Source organism: Bombus terrestris, chromosome 1, assembly GCF_910591885.1.
Source record: "Bombus terrestris chromosome 1, iyBomTerr1.2, whole genome shotgun sequence".
Taxonomy (NCBI): Eukaryota; Metazoa; Arthropoda; class Insecta; order Hymenoptera; family Apidae; genus Bombus; species Bombus terrestris.
In genome coordinates this window covers 2,906,789-2,925,194 of record NC_063269.1, presented here as the reverse complement: position 1 = coordinate 2,925,194, position 18,406 = coordinate 2,906,789, and the positions used below count along the sequence as shown (strand labels likewise).

Genomic DNA, 18,406 nt, shown 5'->3' with positions numbered 1-18,406 from the left:
CAAAAATTTATTTAGTCTGTCGCGTTCCCGTCCCTGCTATCGGAAACAAATCAAATTTGTCGACGTCGTTAAATCACGGCTTGGCCGTTCAACGCCCGAGACCGAGAGAGCAAATATACAGAGGCCCATAAAATCGCGTTCCTACACGAATCACCCCCGTGCACCGGTCGCCCGACGTCACAGCGTTGTCGACGAATTTTTATGCCTCCTACTTTTTCCTTCCTTTTCTCTCTGCGCTCTCTATTTCCAAAGAAAAACTTCTTCGTTAATGACTACGCGTATCGTAGACGTCATTTAAATTCCAGTTCTCGCGCTTCGCGATACAAAGCTATTCTCTGTTCCATTCCCTTTCGTTCCATTCCCAAGCCTCGCATCGTCCATGGTAATTCGATCGACAAATTTTACGAGCCTTGGAACAAAAATGAAAGTGAACGTTTTATCGACGTATTTGGACTTTTATTTTATTACGTTGATAATTATTAATTACTCGAATGTTAACTCTATTGCTTCCAGCTTGTCGTATTTCTTCTATCGTTAGATATCCTTTTGCCTTTGACAAAAATAAGAGGAACGGAGTCTCGTTTCAATTTTATGTCAAAGATTTTCCTGAAATATTAAAAATTGGTTTTCCGGTTGGAACGAGTCGAGACACGAGGAATTCGAGAATTATAACGGAATGAACGATTAGGAAGTCGTTTCCTCGTAATTGTCTCGATTTCCTCGTTGTTTGAAGAGGAAACGAAGGCGTGAACATAAGAAAAGCGATCGCGATCATTTTCCGGAGGGATCCCGCTTAGGATCAGAGAAGCCGCAAAACGGTCCAGCTGTTACGTGTTCGTTTTAGCGGGCGGATAGGTGAAAACGACTTAAGCGTTTCGACATGTGTAGAAACACGACATCCGATACTTCCCTGAGACCTCCTACCGCGGTCGGTGCTTGTCCGATCAAGATTTACGACGTTGCATCCTCTAAATGGCACGAGATCGCCGGTACACGCATTATCGCGCTCGTTTATAGCGCAACAAGTAAATAAATTTCACGCGACTAGTCGAGAACCACCGTTCATCCGTATTTTTCCATCTCTTCTACTCGCGCAATTATTCATCTCGTAATTGTACCTTTTAACAGGTTTTATTCGCTTGTCTCTCTTTTTTTTCATTTTTGCCGTCGATAGCGATTGTTTCGTAGTAACGAAGTGGAATATACGTTCGATACGATCGTACAATGAAGTTACGACGATCGATGACTACGAGGAAAAATAATCACTACGAATGATCGCGATTGTTTGAGCGAAATATTGCAAGGAAAAAAGAAGAAACACGCGAAATGAAGAAAAAATTTGTTTCTTCGACGAACGGAATATAAATAAGGAGATTGACAGTCTTTGACACATAAAGGGGTGACGTAGTCCTCGGCAACATCATTTTTCCTTGAGATATAAGGTGACGTAGATAGAAGGGAAGAGGGGATAGAGAGAGAGATAGCTTCCTTTACGTGAAATCTGTAACCATTCTCGTGCATGTAATTCCCACATGACTAAAATGGGGCCCCCGTGGTGGGGAGATATGTAACATCGGGATCCTGAGTCAAGCTCGAAGTTTAGTTTTGCTTACGACGACTTTAAGTTCCGCCGTCTCTTGTCCTCTGACCCGACTCACCGAGTCGAAGAAATGATACTGAATCGTTATTATCTTCGGGAAAGTTTCGTGCCTCTCTTTGTCAGTACGATCGATGTGCTACGTATCATTCGCATTTGAGTAAGTGGCCATTCGGATAATCTGAATGCAATATGAAGAGTGAGTATTTATCCTAATTCTAAATCGACTTTTGCAACTGTATCTTTGTACTAGGTGCGTAACATTCGTGAAAGTTATTACTGGACCGCAGATCTCGTGTATTCGCGGAAGATTCGAAGATGCACAGAATGCGCACGATGCGAAATATTACGGAAAAATATCGAAACGATCGTCCGCTCAAAGTTCCATTCTTCTGACTTACATAAAAATACAAAATTTCGTTGATAAAAGCAATGATCGCGTTTTATCGAGATTCGATCGGTTTTCGTTTTTTTCCCCCGCAAAGAAACTTTTGCCGACGAAAGGAAGCGATTCGCGGGCAATTTTTCTCTTTTCCCGCTAACAGTCGCGTTCTTCCGCTTCTCGAGCTACGACTTCCAATAATCCTGCTAAATTGCTCGGCCGTTCGGTCGAAGTTCGTCCGTGTATCGGGTTGGCTTAGTGAAACGGGAGAGAAATCGTTAAATAAAAGCGGCCACGGATCTGAGAGCCGAGGGTACGTGGCGAATAGTAAAAAAAGAGCAACGTGTGTCGCGGGTCGTCACGCCAGGCAACCCCCATCGTGGCTTATGGCGTACGACCACGTGAGATTCGAGAATTTCGTCAGGCTCTGCGTTGCCTTTTGTCATCGACTGGGTCCTGGGCCCAGTTCTTAATTCGCAACGGCGACAACGCCGACATTACGACCGACTAAATTAACTTTACGTTATTTCTCTTCCATTCCTTATTGATACTGATAAAGAAAGCAGATAGAAATCATTTTTCTTTACAACGTTATAAATTATTTTTGACGATTTAAATGGCTACTCTCGTCCTTTCAACATTTTTGCATTAAGATTTTTTTACTTTTTACTCTGCGATTCCCTTTGTCGAGAGTTCTAATATACCGATGATTCAATCGTTAAAAAATGTTATCAATTATACCGCGACAAAGAGCGAAGAATTTCTCCCCGTCGTTCTCTTTATTCGACATCCTCCGTACGCGAAAAATGCTTCATATAGAAGAAACTAGAGTTTAATGATTTGACGGTGATCGTTGATAACCTTGAAGATAGTTCTCGATGTACCGTAGCTGTCCCGTTGTCGTTGCACTCACATGCATATTTTTATTGCGCGTGTAGTTGATGCTTACGATATATGCAAGTCTGATTATGGTACAAGATGCCTCGTCAGCATAACAGACATCCTTGTTATCGTAGCGGCGTCCAAGGTTACACCGTTGGTACTTAACCGAACACCGATTTGTTCTTCCTCCCACGTTTATTTCTCGTCCTTTTCGTTTCCACGTGTTTTCATCGACACGCCGCTTCTCACGCGCGAATGTCTGCTTGCATCCCAGCTTCGTCAATTAATTCCATCAGCCGATAAATATCTGTATCGCGCGATTAAATAAGCTTTTTTCGGTCACGCGCGTGCGATGCAGGATTTGTAGCACCTCGTCCGTCGATCCTACCGACGATATTTTGCAATCGTTACATGTATTATGTATAAATAAACGTGTAAAGCCTGGTTTTTAAAGCGGAATAAATTAAACGCGTGATTAATCGTCCGATGAAACGAGTCTGTTTTTTTATATTTCGCTGAGTCGTCGATTTTCACACGTGTGATTCGTGATTCTCCGTGGCAGCGATTTTTCATAGCAGAATATAAGGCAAACCGTGGTTTAGCAGAAGGCCAACTCGCTTTCTTTGACTGCCTCTCTTCTCTGTAGCGAAGGCGTCACGGACCGCGAGACGAGTCGTGGCGTTTACAGCCGAATCGAATGGCAAAAGCAACGAAACACGGACCCGAGCAACTCCTGCTTCGTCGGAACCGATTGCCTGTGTGTTCCATCTTACATTTCGTTACAAAACAAAGCGTTCGTCTCTTCAAAATACACAGAAAGTCTGTTACTAAAATCCGCAAGCCGAGAAAGAAAACCAAAAAGAACGATAATGAAATGAAAAATATCGATTGGTGGGCCTGCGACAGTAAACAGACAGTTCCACTTCCGAGTAATCAAATTCATATTCGTACCAATGAATGAACTTTCGCACCTTTGATTTAACTTAACAATTGAAACGTCGTACCGTGTCTTCTTATTGCTGCGTGACCCTCGATTCTGATCGAAAGAAGGGAAAGAACGAATAGAATTCATCGATCGATGTTATTCGCAAGCACGATCGCGCGATAGTCAACTAACAATAGCGAACAAAGTAACTTGGAACGTCATTGCAAACATCGTATACCGCATGATACTCTTCAAGGTGTACCAGGAAACGAAGAAATTCGCTAGTCAATTGTTATACTTTCTGTGAAAGTGGCCTCGTGGATTCGCAGAAACACTGCAAATATACGACCCGTTTTCCTTTGACGCGCACCACCTCCGAGCGCTGATGTATACCTCGGGGTGAGAGTGCAAAAACGAGGAGGTGATAATAAGCCGTAAAGACTGTGAGACGCATCAGGAATGCGTGAAGCGTTTATTCCCTTTAGGTTTACGAACGGCTGGATGTCGAGCACAGTCCAATCATCAAAGTGGCGATATTTCAACGAAATTATTGCGTTGCAAGATGTCATTCATACTTGCAGCGTTTTTTCTCTCCCTCTCTCTCTCTTTTTCTTTTTTTTCTTTTTTTTTAAGGTACACGACGAGGATTCATTTCATTGAAACATAGGACTAAACTGTTCGAAGGAACGGATACTCGTAAAATTTGAATCGTTTCTCCATATATTCTATATGACTCGTTACATATAATTAATAAACGCGAGTGTAGTGAACATTTTTCGATATTCATGTTCATATTTTTTAGAACAGAAGAACAGAAGACGAAGAATGTGTCGCTAGTGATTTATCTAAGACTATGTAGGGTCTAGACGCTGCTTTACAAATATTTGTAGTAAACATGGATCTCCTCGACTTCTTCTTCTTTGATTTGTGTACTCAATTTATATCGTTCTCTATATCATAATTCTTCCGCGCGTCAGGGTGGAAATCGGGGATTTCAACGGACCGCGGAAATCGTTCGTGTTGTCCTTTCCCTTCCTTTGATTTAGACGTGACAGGCTATAGTTTATTCAGCAGTTCTTCGAACGCTTCTACAATCGAATCCTTTCAATTGTTAAGTACTTATAACATGTCATTGTATTGAAAATATAATTAATATAGTTAGGATAGAAGAGAAGGCGTTGAAAGAAGAGCTTCAATCAGAGTTCGAAGTAAAACAAAGTTTCGATATTTTAACTGGAAGAAAATGGGAAACGCGAGAATTATCTATGAAAATCGTGACGTCAATCAAACAGCGAGGAAGTCGGATTGCTTGGCCGCGAGCCAAAGCGTAGAATAATGGTATGTTAATCTTGGCGCTAGGGATCGTATCGTTTTAAACAACATCCTATTTAACGACCCCTCTCACGATCTTCAAGAACTTTAGAAATTATTCCTTTAATTAAGGTCGCGTAAAATTGTGTTGGAAATTTTTGCGAGCTGACGCGCCTTCTCTCTCGCGTATCCCTCGTATTATGAAATTGAAATGCGTCGGTGAAGTTTTGACAGAAAGACGTAAGATGAAGTTGTAACCGAATACGGTAAATTTCCATAGATTTTCTCAGCGAGCAAAACCGTCAGGCGTAATTGGAGAATATTTTTCCTTGCATACGCTCGTCGCAACGATGCGTCCTATGCAAGCGACGTATGTAGGATGTTATACTTTGTAGAGTGTGGCGTCATTCAACGCAGTGTACGTGTCCAAGTGGAAAACACTGGCGACACCAATTATCCATTTTTGCACGGAATTATCGCCGTCGACCGAGATAACGGTGACCATGCTCGCGTCGCGTACAAATCGTTTACAAAGAGAAGATACTCGAAAAACACCATCGAACTTGGAATTCCGCGATGGCCTTGCTCGTTATCGCCGCGTGAAACACCTCTCAGATCAAAATAATAAATGAACACCACCGATGCATCGACAGCAGCCACCCTTTTACCTCTAACAAGTTTCTACCACGTTTATTACGTCGAAGAAACAATCTTCCTCTATTAAAAGCATAATTTTAATCGTTCCGCTGAATATTTTCCGGCCACGTTTAAAGCTATACAACAAATTACTCAGTTTCTCTCGAGTACCGTAAATTAGTTCGCTTTTGCTTCCACTGTCTGAGATAACAATTGTTAATGTACGTATAGGGACGATTGATTCCTGTCGGTGTGTCTGCTACCGGTTCGTGATCGGTACCGCGGATGACATAGTGTACGTTGGGTGGCCATTTTAGAGACATGCCTGGACGATCAGTCACACTTAACGTCAGGACTGAAGTGACTTAGTTTAGGGCTGTTTAAGGGCGGGCTGTTCGCGGATGAAAAGCTTGGGGGCCTCGCCCATTCGAGACCGTCGGGGTGCGAGTCTCTCTCTCTTTCTCCGATGTAGTTCCACCGTTTCTACCCTCTCCATCTTCTCAACGAGGTACCAACTAACAACGTGAATGAGAGGGCGACTTCTCTGCTAGCCAGCCTTTCTCCTCTGTATGTTCAACCCTCATTCTCCCGCGTCTTTTTCTCCGAAAGCACTCCGAGAACTATATCGTCGTTGCGACTAAGGTACGTACGCACACGATCTCGCGGAAACGTTTCGCTTCTGTACACGCACACGTCGTTGTTCGGTGGTTTACGCGGGTAGTTACGTACGAGGGAGGCTTTCTGACGCGCGCGACGTTTCCTCTTCGTCCCGAAGGGTTGTTAGATATTTCTTTTTTCCCTCGTCCACGAGGGAGCAGATTGTCGTTACTCTAATTGTTACTCGTACGTGTCATTGTCAGTCGGATAAAATATCCCCGTTTTGCTTCAGCCTACAATTAGCGATCCACGGAGACAATAGCCGAAACTTCGATCCGTTTCTGAATTCCTATCTGAAAGCGCGCTTTGTCGAAGCGCGCGATGTATTTCCGGCAGCACGACAGTTGCGAAAGAGTTCCGAGAAAGTAGAACAAATTCGGCAACCGTCTACAACTTCCACCTACCGCATGCGACATCTTAACGATACGATCGTTGCCTGGCACGAGTTTACAGGCCTATACACTTACCTCTCACGTTTCAGCATCGCGACTCTGGCGTCTAAACAAAGTGTCGAATTCGTGGGTGGCCGGTGCTGCTGATCCATCAGCCCTTTTAACACTTTTAACATCCTTAGCCTCGGAATATTCCAAAATTCGTTTATCATTTATCGGCTCATCCTGTCGCCAGCTAACTCGAAACAGTGTCGCCGATCGCAACACCGTGGATCGCGCTTTCGCTTTCATTCTGTGTACACACATAAAATGGCTACAAAACGTATTTGCGCATATCCTTATTCTCTAACGAGGTATTTTTTATCAGGTTCTATACTTTGTCCTCGCAGTATCAAATCATAAAGGTACTACCGACTGATACGCGATTTGATATACCCGAATTTAATTAATTAGCACGTGGATGCTATAACGAATACGATAGTTTCGTAGCTACCTTAACTGCTTTTGTCTTCACACGCAGAAGTTCGACATTGCATCGTCACTGCATTGGCATAGCATTTGAGACAACCAGCGAAAGAATCGCGCAAAAATTTCATAAACGAGCGAAGCTTGCTGTCGAGTTCTTCCAAAAGAAAGAACAGAAGCGAACTGTGAATTCTCTGCTCCGTCGTTACCTAGCACGAATGCACAAGCTTCGTAGCGAGAAATTGGTAGCATGTTTCTTTTAAATAAACGCTCGGCCAACGCAATGAGATCAGCCAGCTTGTCGCTCGGTGTGTATCAACGTTGGCTGAAAGACGTAGAGAAATCCGAGGTGCACGATTCGAGGAGTAAGCGTGGAACGGGGGAGGAAAGGTGTAAGATTACCGTCTTTATACGTTTCTCGACTGGCTGTTGTTTGTTGGGTCCACGAACAACATTGTAAGTAAATGGAGTAAGTAGCGGAGACCGTGGGGTTATGCTGGACGGGGCCACGTGTTGTACCGTCTACGTATCAAACGGTAGCTACGTAAGAACGCAGATATGTCAGCCAGCGAAGCGTAGACCGGTCCTCGTGATTCTACGTGGTCAGCAAAATGGAAGAGAAACATGGCTCGTAGCGCAATTTAAACGCGCCGCGGTTCCAAGTAGCGAAGACTCCACGTGGAAGGAGTTCATGCAACTCAAGCAGAAGGTACTTTGATCGTTAGAACACGTGTTGGTGATTCAGATAGGAAGAGAAAAGATATCACAAAGAAATCGAACGGCTATTTAGTTTGCTTCAGTTAGAAACGTCAGGTTCGTGTGATTATAAGGAGTATTTAAAAAATTCTACGATGATGCGAAAATATGATGTACAGTTAAAAGGCTCGTGGATCGAGTTGTTTGGTTATCGGTAGATCGTTCAGGCATTTACGAGAAATGTAAACGTTCGAAAATATACCGGACGCATCCGACAGGTAGAACACATCTAGAAAATATCCAGAGTAAGATATTTATCAAAACTCGACACATTCGTTTTATATAAATTCAAATTCTTACGAACATGACTAGAGAAATACCATCGGGACGAACGCTTGCTGTACACAGTATGATAGATACTATGGGTATTTTGTATATGCCATGTACATTCTTGATTCCTCGTTGATCCTTTAAGCGCGTAAATATTCCCTGCGAACGTATAAACATTCGCGGTCTATTTGTAAAAAATAGAAATCTATTTAGATTCGATTAATCTAGTTGCATTTGTGATAACACAAAGTTACGTAAATATTCGCAGATTCATCGTCGTACAATGATCAGCCTACGAACTTTTTGACCGAATCGGTATAATCGAACGATGTTCGCTAGATTCGCAACAATCTCGTTAATTCCGATATTTGACCAAAATGTCCGATAAGGCGTAGACGAGATAAACTGTGCAGCTTGTACGTCTTCGAAGCGATATCAGAGAGGAAACAGGCGTCGTTCGAGAACCGAGGATTAATATCGAGTGTACCCTATAGTTTTTGAGCAAATATGCAAGATCCGTGTGCGCGTGGGAATAGTGACAAAGATAATATTTGTTGAGATTTACACGCGTGCCGTGTCGACGTTATTTTCGTATCCGTAATACCGCCGTGTCTTCCATGATCGAGCACACACGAGCCGTGTGTGCAAGCGAGAAAATGGCACGGTTGTTCGCGCGCCGCAAATACGCGCTCTATCAAAGTGTCGGAATGCGTGCATCCCTCAATGAGAATAAATTGTCGATTATTCCGTCAATTCCGAGTTTGCACCGATGGATGCGACAGAAACGTAACACCGGATGTTCCCATCCGGTGAATGCGCATCCCACGCGTAAATTTTACGCGTTTTCCCTTGAACATTTCCTGAAATGTTTCGGTAAATACAACGACAACCGAATATCAAATATTCCAAACGTTTCGTAGAAAATATTCGATGATAAAATTACGCGGATCACTTTTAATACAGGAAGCAGATACAAATTTCGGATTCGGGTATTTTCATCCGACGGCGGTATGTCCTTGGAGGATAAAATGGAATCTTTGAGATGTACGGCTAAGGATAAAGTGGACTTGTCATATGGCGCCAAGAGGAATCACATTGGGGTGAAACGTGGCCAATTGTGTTCGTCCTTTTAATGGAATAGGTCCATACTCGCTATCCTTCGTATCGTACCTATGGTTAACATAAATATCGTGGTTTATGCTCGAACACGCTGTATGCTAATATTTAATTTAAGCTACGATCGAGTTACATCATCGTACGGTCCTTTCAAACAGGGGAATGAAATTCAATCGCGACGAACTTGGCCTTTATATTCAAAATGGTTGTACAATTTTTTCCGTAGCGGCACTATGAGTCGGAGGACAAATCGAATCACGTTGTTGTTTTACCTCGGAGTATCAAGACCGTTAGATCATACGCAATGTAAGAACAAATAAACTCCGGGCAGAACAATGTCGCTGCTACACGCAGCCGTCGTATGAAGACAAATTTGAATTTTCCGACTCCCTCCGCCCTCCCCCGACCAGTATAAATGAACAGACAGTTCATACCGAGTACATAGCGAGTTCATATCGAGTATCTAACAGCATCCGGAGTATCTTTGAGTATCTAACGAGCGTCTATCAAGTTACGCGACAAGCATTTACGAGTATTTATTCCGCTCTTTTATCTTGCGATTTATACTTCGTATTAACGACTAACGTCTACGTTTATATATTAATTTATTGTCTTAAGTATATTCGACGGTTACAACAACAAGTAATCTCGTCATTAATCCTCACGATCTTCGTCCTCTTCACACGAACATCTACATTTCCATTTTCATAACAATCGCAATTTCATCCGATATCAAAGAATTTTATATAAAATACCGTCCCCTTAATGGTTCCCCTTCTACTCTTATAATCGCGAATTGAAGCAATGTTTTGTTATAATGATTTTCCATCCTCGCTCCTTACTTGCTTTCGTCGATCGTTCAGTTCGCATTTACTACTCTTGGGTCTTCGATCTTCTTGAAATTTGTACAGTGCCCAAAAATGACCAAAAAATCTCCTGAAATAGAGTTCAAATTCGTCCCACCAACAAATCAAGTCCTGTCTACGACCTAGACCAACCACGTCGACCAGTCAACCTTATTTCGGACTGTTAAAATGCGCAAGCACACTCTCGGTCCATTGTGCCGTGGGATCGGTGAATGGATTTTCTGTCGTGACCAAAGGGGGATGATGAATCGCGCATGTACCAGCCCCCTTGTCTTTTTGTCCAACACGAGGGCGTTCTTAGGACGTAGCAGGATGTACGGCGGGGGTGTAACATCCAGGAAAAAGAGCGCAGGGGATGGTTATGCGTTGTATCCGACAACGAGAATGTAGGTGAACCGATGTTAAGCCGTTGCGGAGTTGCAGGCTCGCGCACCCTCGACAATGCATTGAGACGGTCACGAACGACGAGGATTGTGTTCCTGTGCCCCCCGTTTATATGCGACTTTTCTACGTGTATCACCGTAATCGTTCGACGATGGTAATTCACGGTTTGACCTAGTATCGCACTGCTGGATACGCTCCAAAACGAAACCGAATCGATTTGTTGAGTTTACCAAGGGTTTGCTCAAAGGGCCGAGGAATTCATTAATTCTAATGGTCGACTATGTCGCATTGAGGTGTCACGATCCGGACATTCTTCTTTCCTCAGATCCTACGCCGTGATATTTCTTTGAAAATTCCAAGTGATTCCTGATTTTGGGAAACGTTCGCTCGTAAAGACGTTTCGGAAGATAATAGACTTGTCATTGGATGAATCGGAGATTTTGGAATTCGTAAGTACGAGGGGGAGAGAAAGATATTCAGATTTTCAAAACGTTCGAGAAAGCGTGTTCGTAAACTATATCGCGGCTCGATCAGGGGAGGGAATATCGCTGCTGTCTTGTTTTGTCAGACAGCGTTCGAAATTCGTTTGTTTAAAAACGACGCGCGTTACGAAACGCGGAAGAGAATGCGTACGTGTGTTTGGTTTCGTTGCTTCAACGATGTTGCTTGTTCGTAAATATTTTACGAATTCTTCGTGCAAGTACGGCTGATTTTAATCGACGATCGATTTTTAACGTGTTCAACGAATGACAACAGTTTAGAAATTTTCTAGGTACTCCACCGCAAATCGTAATCCATAAGTAGAGAAAGCTTTAAATTGAACGCCGTATTCGACCATCGCTGAATAGGAATATATTATTACATATATGTATGTATTAAATAATATCATTATATACATTGAAACATTATACGTATATCACGTAAACTATCACTATATCACTAGACTATTCATTGCGTGCATCGATTGTATCTCCTGTACAACGAAATATTTTTCTTGTCCTGTCCGGACAAAATTTCAGTCAACCACTTTATAAATATAAAAAAATAGGATATCTAAGAAAAATATTTCTCTCCGTAAAACGAACATCCCAAAGTCACTTTATCCTTGAAAAAATCAATATTTATGAATCGATGACCTCGAATGACACGTTTCCCCGAACAATACTGACCAAGCTAAGGTGCAGCTACGAGTTGCAACTAAGTGTAGCTAAGGTGTACCACGTGTACGACGTTCCGCAAATAAACTACCAGCCACCTTAGTTTCTCTGTTTTGAACCGTTACAGTCTCGTCTTAGTCCTGGAAAGCTGCGAGGATGACGACAGAAGAAGAAACACATGTTTCGTATTAAATGTTTTCTACCTGTCGACCCAAGCCAAGGTGTATAGAAAGTATTTAACGAAGAATACCAAAGTAAGCTTGCGAGGGTAACATCAGCAGACGAGGAACGTGCTCCCTAAGGTCGTGGACATTGTGTTCCTGCAACGGCAGGTTCTTTCTTTTATGCGGAACATTTTAGCGACACATGTTTCCTATTTCGAAATGCACTTTGCTCTTGGCAAAAAGGTGCATAGCAAGGTGATTATATAGCCCAGTCATAAAATGGGACTCTAACCTGCCACAGTCTTCTTAGGGTTTTTGCCCCGGAAGAATTCGCACACACGACGAGATCGTCGCGTCTCAAGCTTCGTTATCGGGCTGTGAACTCTCCGAATCTCGTTTCGGAAAATTCTATTCTCGTTATTGTTCATTTCAACGCCGAGTCGACTGACAAACGACTCGTTCGTCTTACTCAACTATATTCTACATTTTATCGCAAAATTTCCATCGTTTTTATACAAAATGTTGCAACGCAGTTTCGACGAAATTGGAAAATGTCTATTCTAATAATCTGTCGTACAATTATCGTATAAAATACAGGTGCTTAAACGTCGTTAAGAAAATTAACAGACAGGTGATAAATTCTGTTCGCCAACCGGAGCGGTAATTCCAGCGATTACCCTTGTAATATTTCAATAGCTCAAACTTCGGACAGTTTTTTCTCGAGATTCACAAGTAATTGTGGGTAGAGTCGAGGCTAGCTACGGGAGTTTTACAGTGGGAATCCTGACAATGGAACAGTACGGCCACCAGCAATCGCTTTTGCTTTCGATTTTGTCACCCGTCATCTCGATATATATGACGGTCCAGCACGGAGCACTTGGGCTTTCTCCGACAATCTCTGCTGTTTTTCTCTCGTTCGCCCTTCCGCTCCCTTCTCTTTTCCCTCTGTAGCTAGTCTATTCTCGTCTCGTTTCATCTTTCTATCTCGTCTTTCTCGCCTACAGCGGAGAACCCAGACAGAGAAGTTTTCACGTGCGTGTACAGAGAGGGTCTTTCGGCTGACCCTGCTCCAAGGGTGGAGCTTAAAATAAGGGTGGTACCTCACGGCTTACCTACCCCATCGAGAAACAGCATCGGGGATGAGATGAAAGCGAAGGAACAGCAGTAGGAGGAGAAATATGCCGACGGAGAGAAAGAGAAAAAGACGAAACGCGACACGAGGTTTCCACAACTTTGTACGCTAGTCGTAATTTCAGTGCAAAGGACGCCAGTTGTGGTGCGTGTATCCTCTGTCGAGATTCATTCCATATGCATTTTCAAGGTCGTGATAGGAATCGAAATTTCTAAATTTCAGAGGATTCTCCTTACGTTTTATCCATGAATCCTTTTTTCTATTTGTTCTCGTTCGGTGGAAGATGCGTATTAATGCGTATTGATGAATATTAATGATTATATGTGTGCGTGCGTGCGTGCGTGTGTTTGTGCAAGCGTGTATGCGATCGAAAGAAAATGTTGGAACAAATTCGATGAACGAACAAGCCGAGAGTTTCGCGAAACCCGTGCGAGTTGTCCAGGACACGTGGTCAACTCGATGTTACGAGGAGCACGCGGAATCTTTCAAGCGTCCAAGTGTCACGAACGAATTCCTATGTAAGTGTTAATGTTAGTAAACGTATTTGATCGAGTTGCGCGCGTCCAACGCGAACATAGAACATGGCGCCCACCGACGAGGGCCATGGTCGTCGTGTTATTTTAAAGAGCGATCCTTATATCGGTAGTTGGAGACGGAAACAATCTCAGAAAGATATCGAAGTTTGTTCCAAAACACGTCAGTTTGAAAATTGTCGTCGATCTACTTTTTCTCGAAATAACTCTTTCAACGTTTGTTCGAGCTAGTTGGTGATCGTTGTGATCCTCTCGCGAGGACGTACAACGCGAAAAACCAAGAAAATTGAATTTTTTTTAGTAAATTTGTTTCGATAATCGAATTATTTCCAGACATATCTACTCGTCGTTAATTCTTCAGTGCGTCGTAGCGTGGTACTTGCCAGTTCCAATTATTGTTCCTCAGCTCGGTTCATTCAGGCTCTTTAAACTTACACGTTCATGAACCTATTCGTTCCACGATCACGACAAAGAAGAAAACTTTACGATGTTCTTTGTACCTATAGGGAATGAATGTTTTTTAACCGTTGATTCTAAGAATACAGGGACAAGTACAACCGATTCATTTCTACGCTGTTATGCGTGTTAACTCCTCTGTGGTACTTCTAGGTACTACGTTAATACGCACCTCTAGTCTCCTCGAGTCTCCACATTCTTTATTTTCCTTTCTCTCCGTCGTTTTACGAGTGAAACTAATTAAAACCGAGAATATCTGAATTCGTTTCGTCGACTTTTCTCGCTAGATACAAACGCTTTTACTCCGCTACTAAACCACTTTTAGACATTTCTTCGTCGTATTATTCTTTATAGGAATCTTTCTTACGAAATAATCACTGAGAAATAATCGAAGAACGAAGATTCTCTACGTAGAAATAAACGCGAAAGAGGCTGCGCGCGGTGAAATTTTCCTCGTAGTCGGCGTATATTCTTATACACTTTACAGGGAAGATGTTGAGATCGAGTCGCGGAATTGGTGACTGAAACGACGGAGCAGGAAAAAAATGCATTATTCAAGCAAATTTCCATTCGTGAGAAGTCTCGGTAGATGGGTAGCTACGTCGTTAGATTGCTCTCTTGCCGGCGTTTTAATGACGGTTTGCTCCCTTTGCTTTCGGTTCTCATAACGAGCAGCTTCGGCGTCGTTATGGCATTCGGTGCTGTATCGTTGTTCGACGACGTCGATCGTGATATTAGCAACGTTACGTCCGTGAACTCTTTCCTACAGCACCGCCGTTTCTTTCTCATTCCTGCATATTGTTTACGTACGTTACCTTTTCTTCTGATTTTACGAACGTAAAACTCTTGGCTTAACGCATTCCTTCGTTTCTTTCTTTCTCATCGCTTACTTAAATCTCGTATTTTATAATTGTAACCTTACCGTTATATTTTTCTGTTTCAGACAACAATTCTTCTTCAGATACTCTAGACCTCAGCTCGCACAATCACTATCCTCTAAACGGTAATTCTGTCGCTAGTACGTCCGGCCCGCAGGAAGTCGTAATGAAGGAGAAAAGCAAGAAGGCAGCGCGAATCCGCCGCAACAATGAGAATCAAGAGTATCTGGAACTCGCAAAGCTATTGCCTGTACCAGCAGCCCTCACGGGCCAAATGGACAAGGCTAGTGTCATTCGATTGACGACTAGTTACTTGAAGATGCGAGCGTTGTTCCCAAACGGTACTACTCTAAAATATCATCCCATAAAACATAGCATTTCCAATTAGAAAACACGACTATGCAACCGGAATTTCAAACTGTTAAACCATTCAGGACCGAGTAATATTTCTCTACATCTCTTAGAATCTTAGAATTTAGGTGAAGAAGATAGCAACGAGAAAGATATTAAGCGACTCCTTGGAATTCCTTCTCTCATCTACAACGTTAAAGAGAAAAATCCCGTGACGTTAACTGGTCGAAAAGAATCGCAAAAAAATTGGCTTTTAACGAGTTAATAAATAGGAATCGAGAAAAATTCATCAATCCCGTTCGAGGATGTTTAACTGGGTTCGGTTCGAAAATAATCGGAGAAAGAAATCGATTGGTAATTTGTCCGAGTGAGTGGTTACGCGGGGACGATACTACGCGCCGAGTAATAAACTTCACTTAGCGGTAAACGGATTGGAACGATATTCTTTGTTAATTCAGCCACCGGACACTTACGCGCAAAGGGCAAATAGTATCGGATGAGATGGATGTGATTGCGCACTTAATGCATTGTTAGTCCCCGCTGCTTTGTAAGCAAAGCATGGGGGCTGTTATAGTGTTACAATGGCTTCCCCCGTCTCACCCCCTGCCCTCGCGTTCTTACGACATCGATGAATTGAATTTCAAGTGGCTGCATCCCTCTAGAATACGGTCGCGTCTTTATTCTTCGAAAAAATGAAAGGAAAGGGAGAAGGAAGAGAGAAAAAAGAGACACGTCGCCCACTCTGTGACACTTCTAGGGTGTTCCTTTTTTCATTCGCGTGGAAAATTAGCCGGTGAACAGGTAAAATGGGCGTGAAATACTTTCAAAAGGATAAATAAACTCGTTCTGTTTCGATCGTTCGTATCAAGAAATCGTCTAATCGTTACTGTGAAATTATTTAATCGTCAGCCAGTGTGAATTTTATCGATAATCGCTTACCTAAAAATTATTATTTCATCGAATAATTCGAACGAGATCGTCGACCAATGAGATAAATATCTGTGATATCAGGTCGCGGCACGGTGCCGCCGAGGTGGCAACGATCAAGCCATTTTCCATGAAATTCCACGCGGCTGCAGAAACCGCCCCTGCAGCTGCAATTGTGGCAGCGCGCGCGTGAACGTAATTAATGCGCAGACACGAAATACTTGGCTATAGGCTTGCTTACACGTCGTGTATGAAACGTCGCTAGAAACATGTATATCGGGATGACGAGACCGACGCGTCTGTGCGATGTGTGCCGCGTCCTTACGGAGAAGACCTCTTTTCTTAGTCGTTGGATCGCAACGATCAAGTTTTGAAACAATAACGAGCGAAAGAACCGAGCGTGAATTTCCCTTTATTCCCAAGCAATAGAGAAACAAAAAGAAAACTTTCAACGACATTTAAATATCGTCGTCGTTTAGGAAAATTAATTCGGCCGAAAGTTTGACGGTGGTGAAATGATTTTTCAGGGCTCGGAGAAGAATGGGGCGCTTCCCAGCCAGGCAACATATCCCTGCAAATCGCCCTCAAGGAGGTGACTAGTTATATTTTGCAAGTAAGCACTCATCGTTCTCTGTGTCGCGCCTTATAAATCGATCTAACGGTCTTACATACGTTGTCAGACGTACAAACGTGAACGTTTAGCCTTTGGTAGTACCACAGACAGATATTTCATTTTATTGATTTTTATAATTTCGTCTCCTATCGAATTGAACGAGATAAGGGCGCGACCAGGAGTTGAAAGCTGTTCTGTTCGATACAAAAGAGATCAGGGCGTAACGAGGCGTTGAAATCTAAATTCTAAAGACCAGAATATTCTTCTCCTTTTTTCTCGTCTCTACGATCGTTGGATTACGTTTGAAAGAAGATTTCTTTATTTTAGGCCTTGGACGGTTTCGTGTTTGTGCTGGCACCTGATGGAAAAATTATGTACATAAGCGAAACTGCTAGCGTGCATTTGGGAATGGCACAGGTCAGATATATACGTTTTATCTCCTTCTTATATCTATTTCGAATTATTCAATGCAAGTATTCTAAGCTTCTGCTAGGAAGATGAAAATTTCACGCAGAATCTCCTGACGTGAAGTGTTAATGAGTTCAGGTGGAATTAACGGGTAACAGTATCTTTGAGTACATCTACCAGAACGATCACGCTGAAATGTTATCGGTCCTAAACCTACCACAGAGCCCGGCGGATCTCGCTGGTTTCACTTTTCCGCCTGCAAACTCGAGAGGCGAAATCGAACTGGAACGCGTCTTTATCCTGAGAATGAAGTGCAATTTGGCGAAGAGATGCGCGGGACTAGTCACGGAGGGATACAAGGTAACGTAATCAAAACTATGTAAAAATTCAGAAAATTGCCCATCTTTCGCAAGTTTTGTAAATCTAAAATAAATAAACGAGAATTTTCAAAATTTTCACTTACACCGCTACAATCTTCAGGCTACTTTATATCTTCGTATGCGTATACCTTTCATTTTGATACTCTGGTCATTGGTTAACTTTTAACGTTACGAATAACGATAATATAATCACAACGATACGCGTATTTCAAAAAGATAGATTTTGCGTTAAAACTAGGAGAAATCTCCCGAAATAATTCGAGGGTTAACGATTATCTCGGAGACGAAAGTACGCGATTATCGGTTTATTGGGTTTCGTAAATCGCGCAATATTCGCAGCAAACAAACGGCGAGACAAGGCGGCAAGGAGAAGGCGTTCAACGATTAGCATAACGCCTAGGCTGCTTGCACAGGAAATCATAAAACGAATAAAAATTCAAATGCTAAATAAGAGATAAGAAGTGGCGAGCTAAGTAGGGACGGTATTGTCCTGGTCACGCGCCAGTCGAAAAGAAAACGGCCACCAGGTAGAAGGCTGCTTAAACTCGCTCGGCTGCATCCGTTCCTTCCGTGCAATAAAAACACCGGCTACGTGAACGTGTTTCATATATCCGGAATAATCGAAATTTACGAAGATCAATCTCCGTGGCGGTGGTTCCTTTGTGGAACAATTTTATTTCAGTCGATTCCATTTCGTTCTCGATTCGTTTCGATCTCAGCTTTCCAGATAATTTTTCTATATTTCGAACGTGTCTTTCCATCCGTTTG

At 42.7% G+C, this 18,406-nt stretch overlaps 1 protein-coding gene across 4 annotated transcripts in view; it reads left to right on the top strand.

The window, feature by feature from the left end:
* Positions 1–18,406, top strand: part of LOC100648501 (single-minded homolog 2) — a 31,600-nt gene that overhangs the window by 3,041 nt on the left and 10,153 nt on the right. For 2 of the 4 annotated variants that reach the window (XM_048406883.1, XM_048406881.1), the window contains 4 exons: positions 15,025–15,300; positions 16,765–16,850; positions 17,178–17,267; positions 17,397–17,618. In XM_048406883.1, coding sequence (XP_048262840.1) covers positions 15,025–15,300; positions 16,765–16,850; positions 17,178–17,267; positions 17,397–17,618 — 674 coding nt within the window. Of the gene's footprint in view, positions 1–1,612; positions 1,797–15,024; positions 15,301–16,764; positions 16,851–17,177; positions 17,268–17,396; positions 17,619–18,406 lie in introns of those variants that run through there. The other 2 variants (XM_012320740.3, XM_012320744.3) reach the window with 2 other exon arrangements.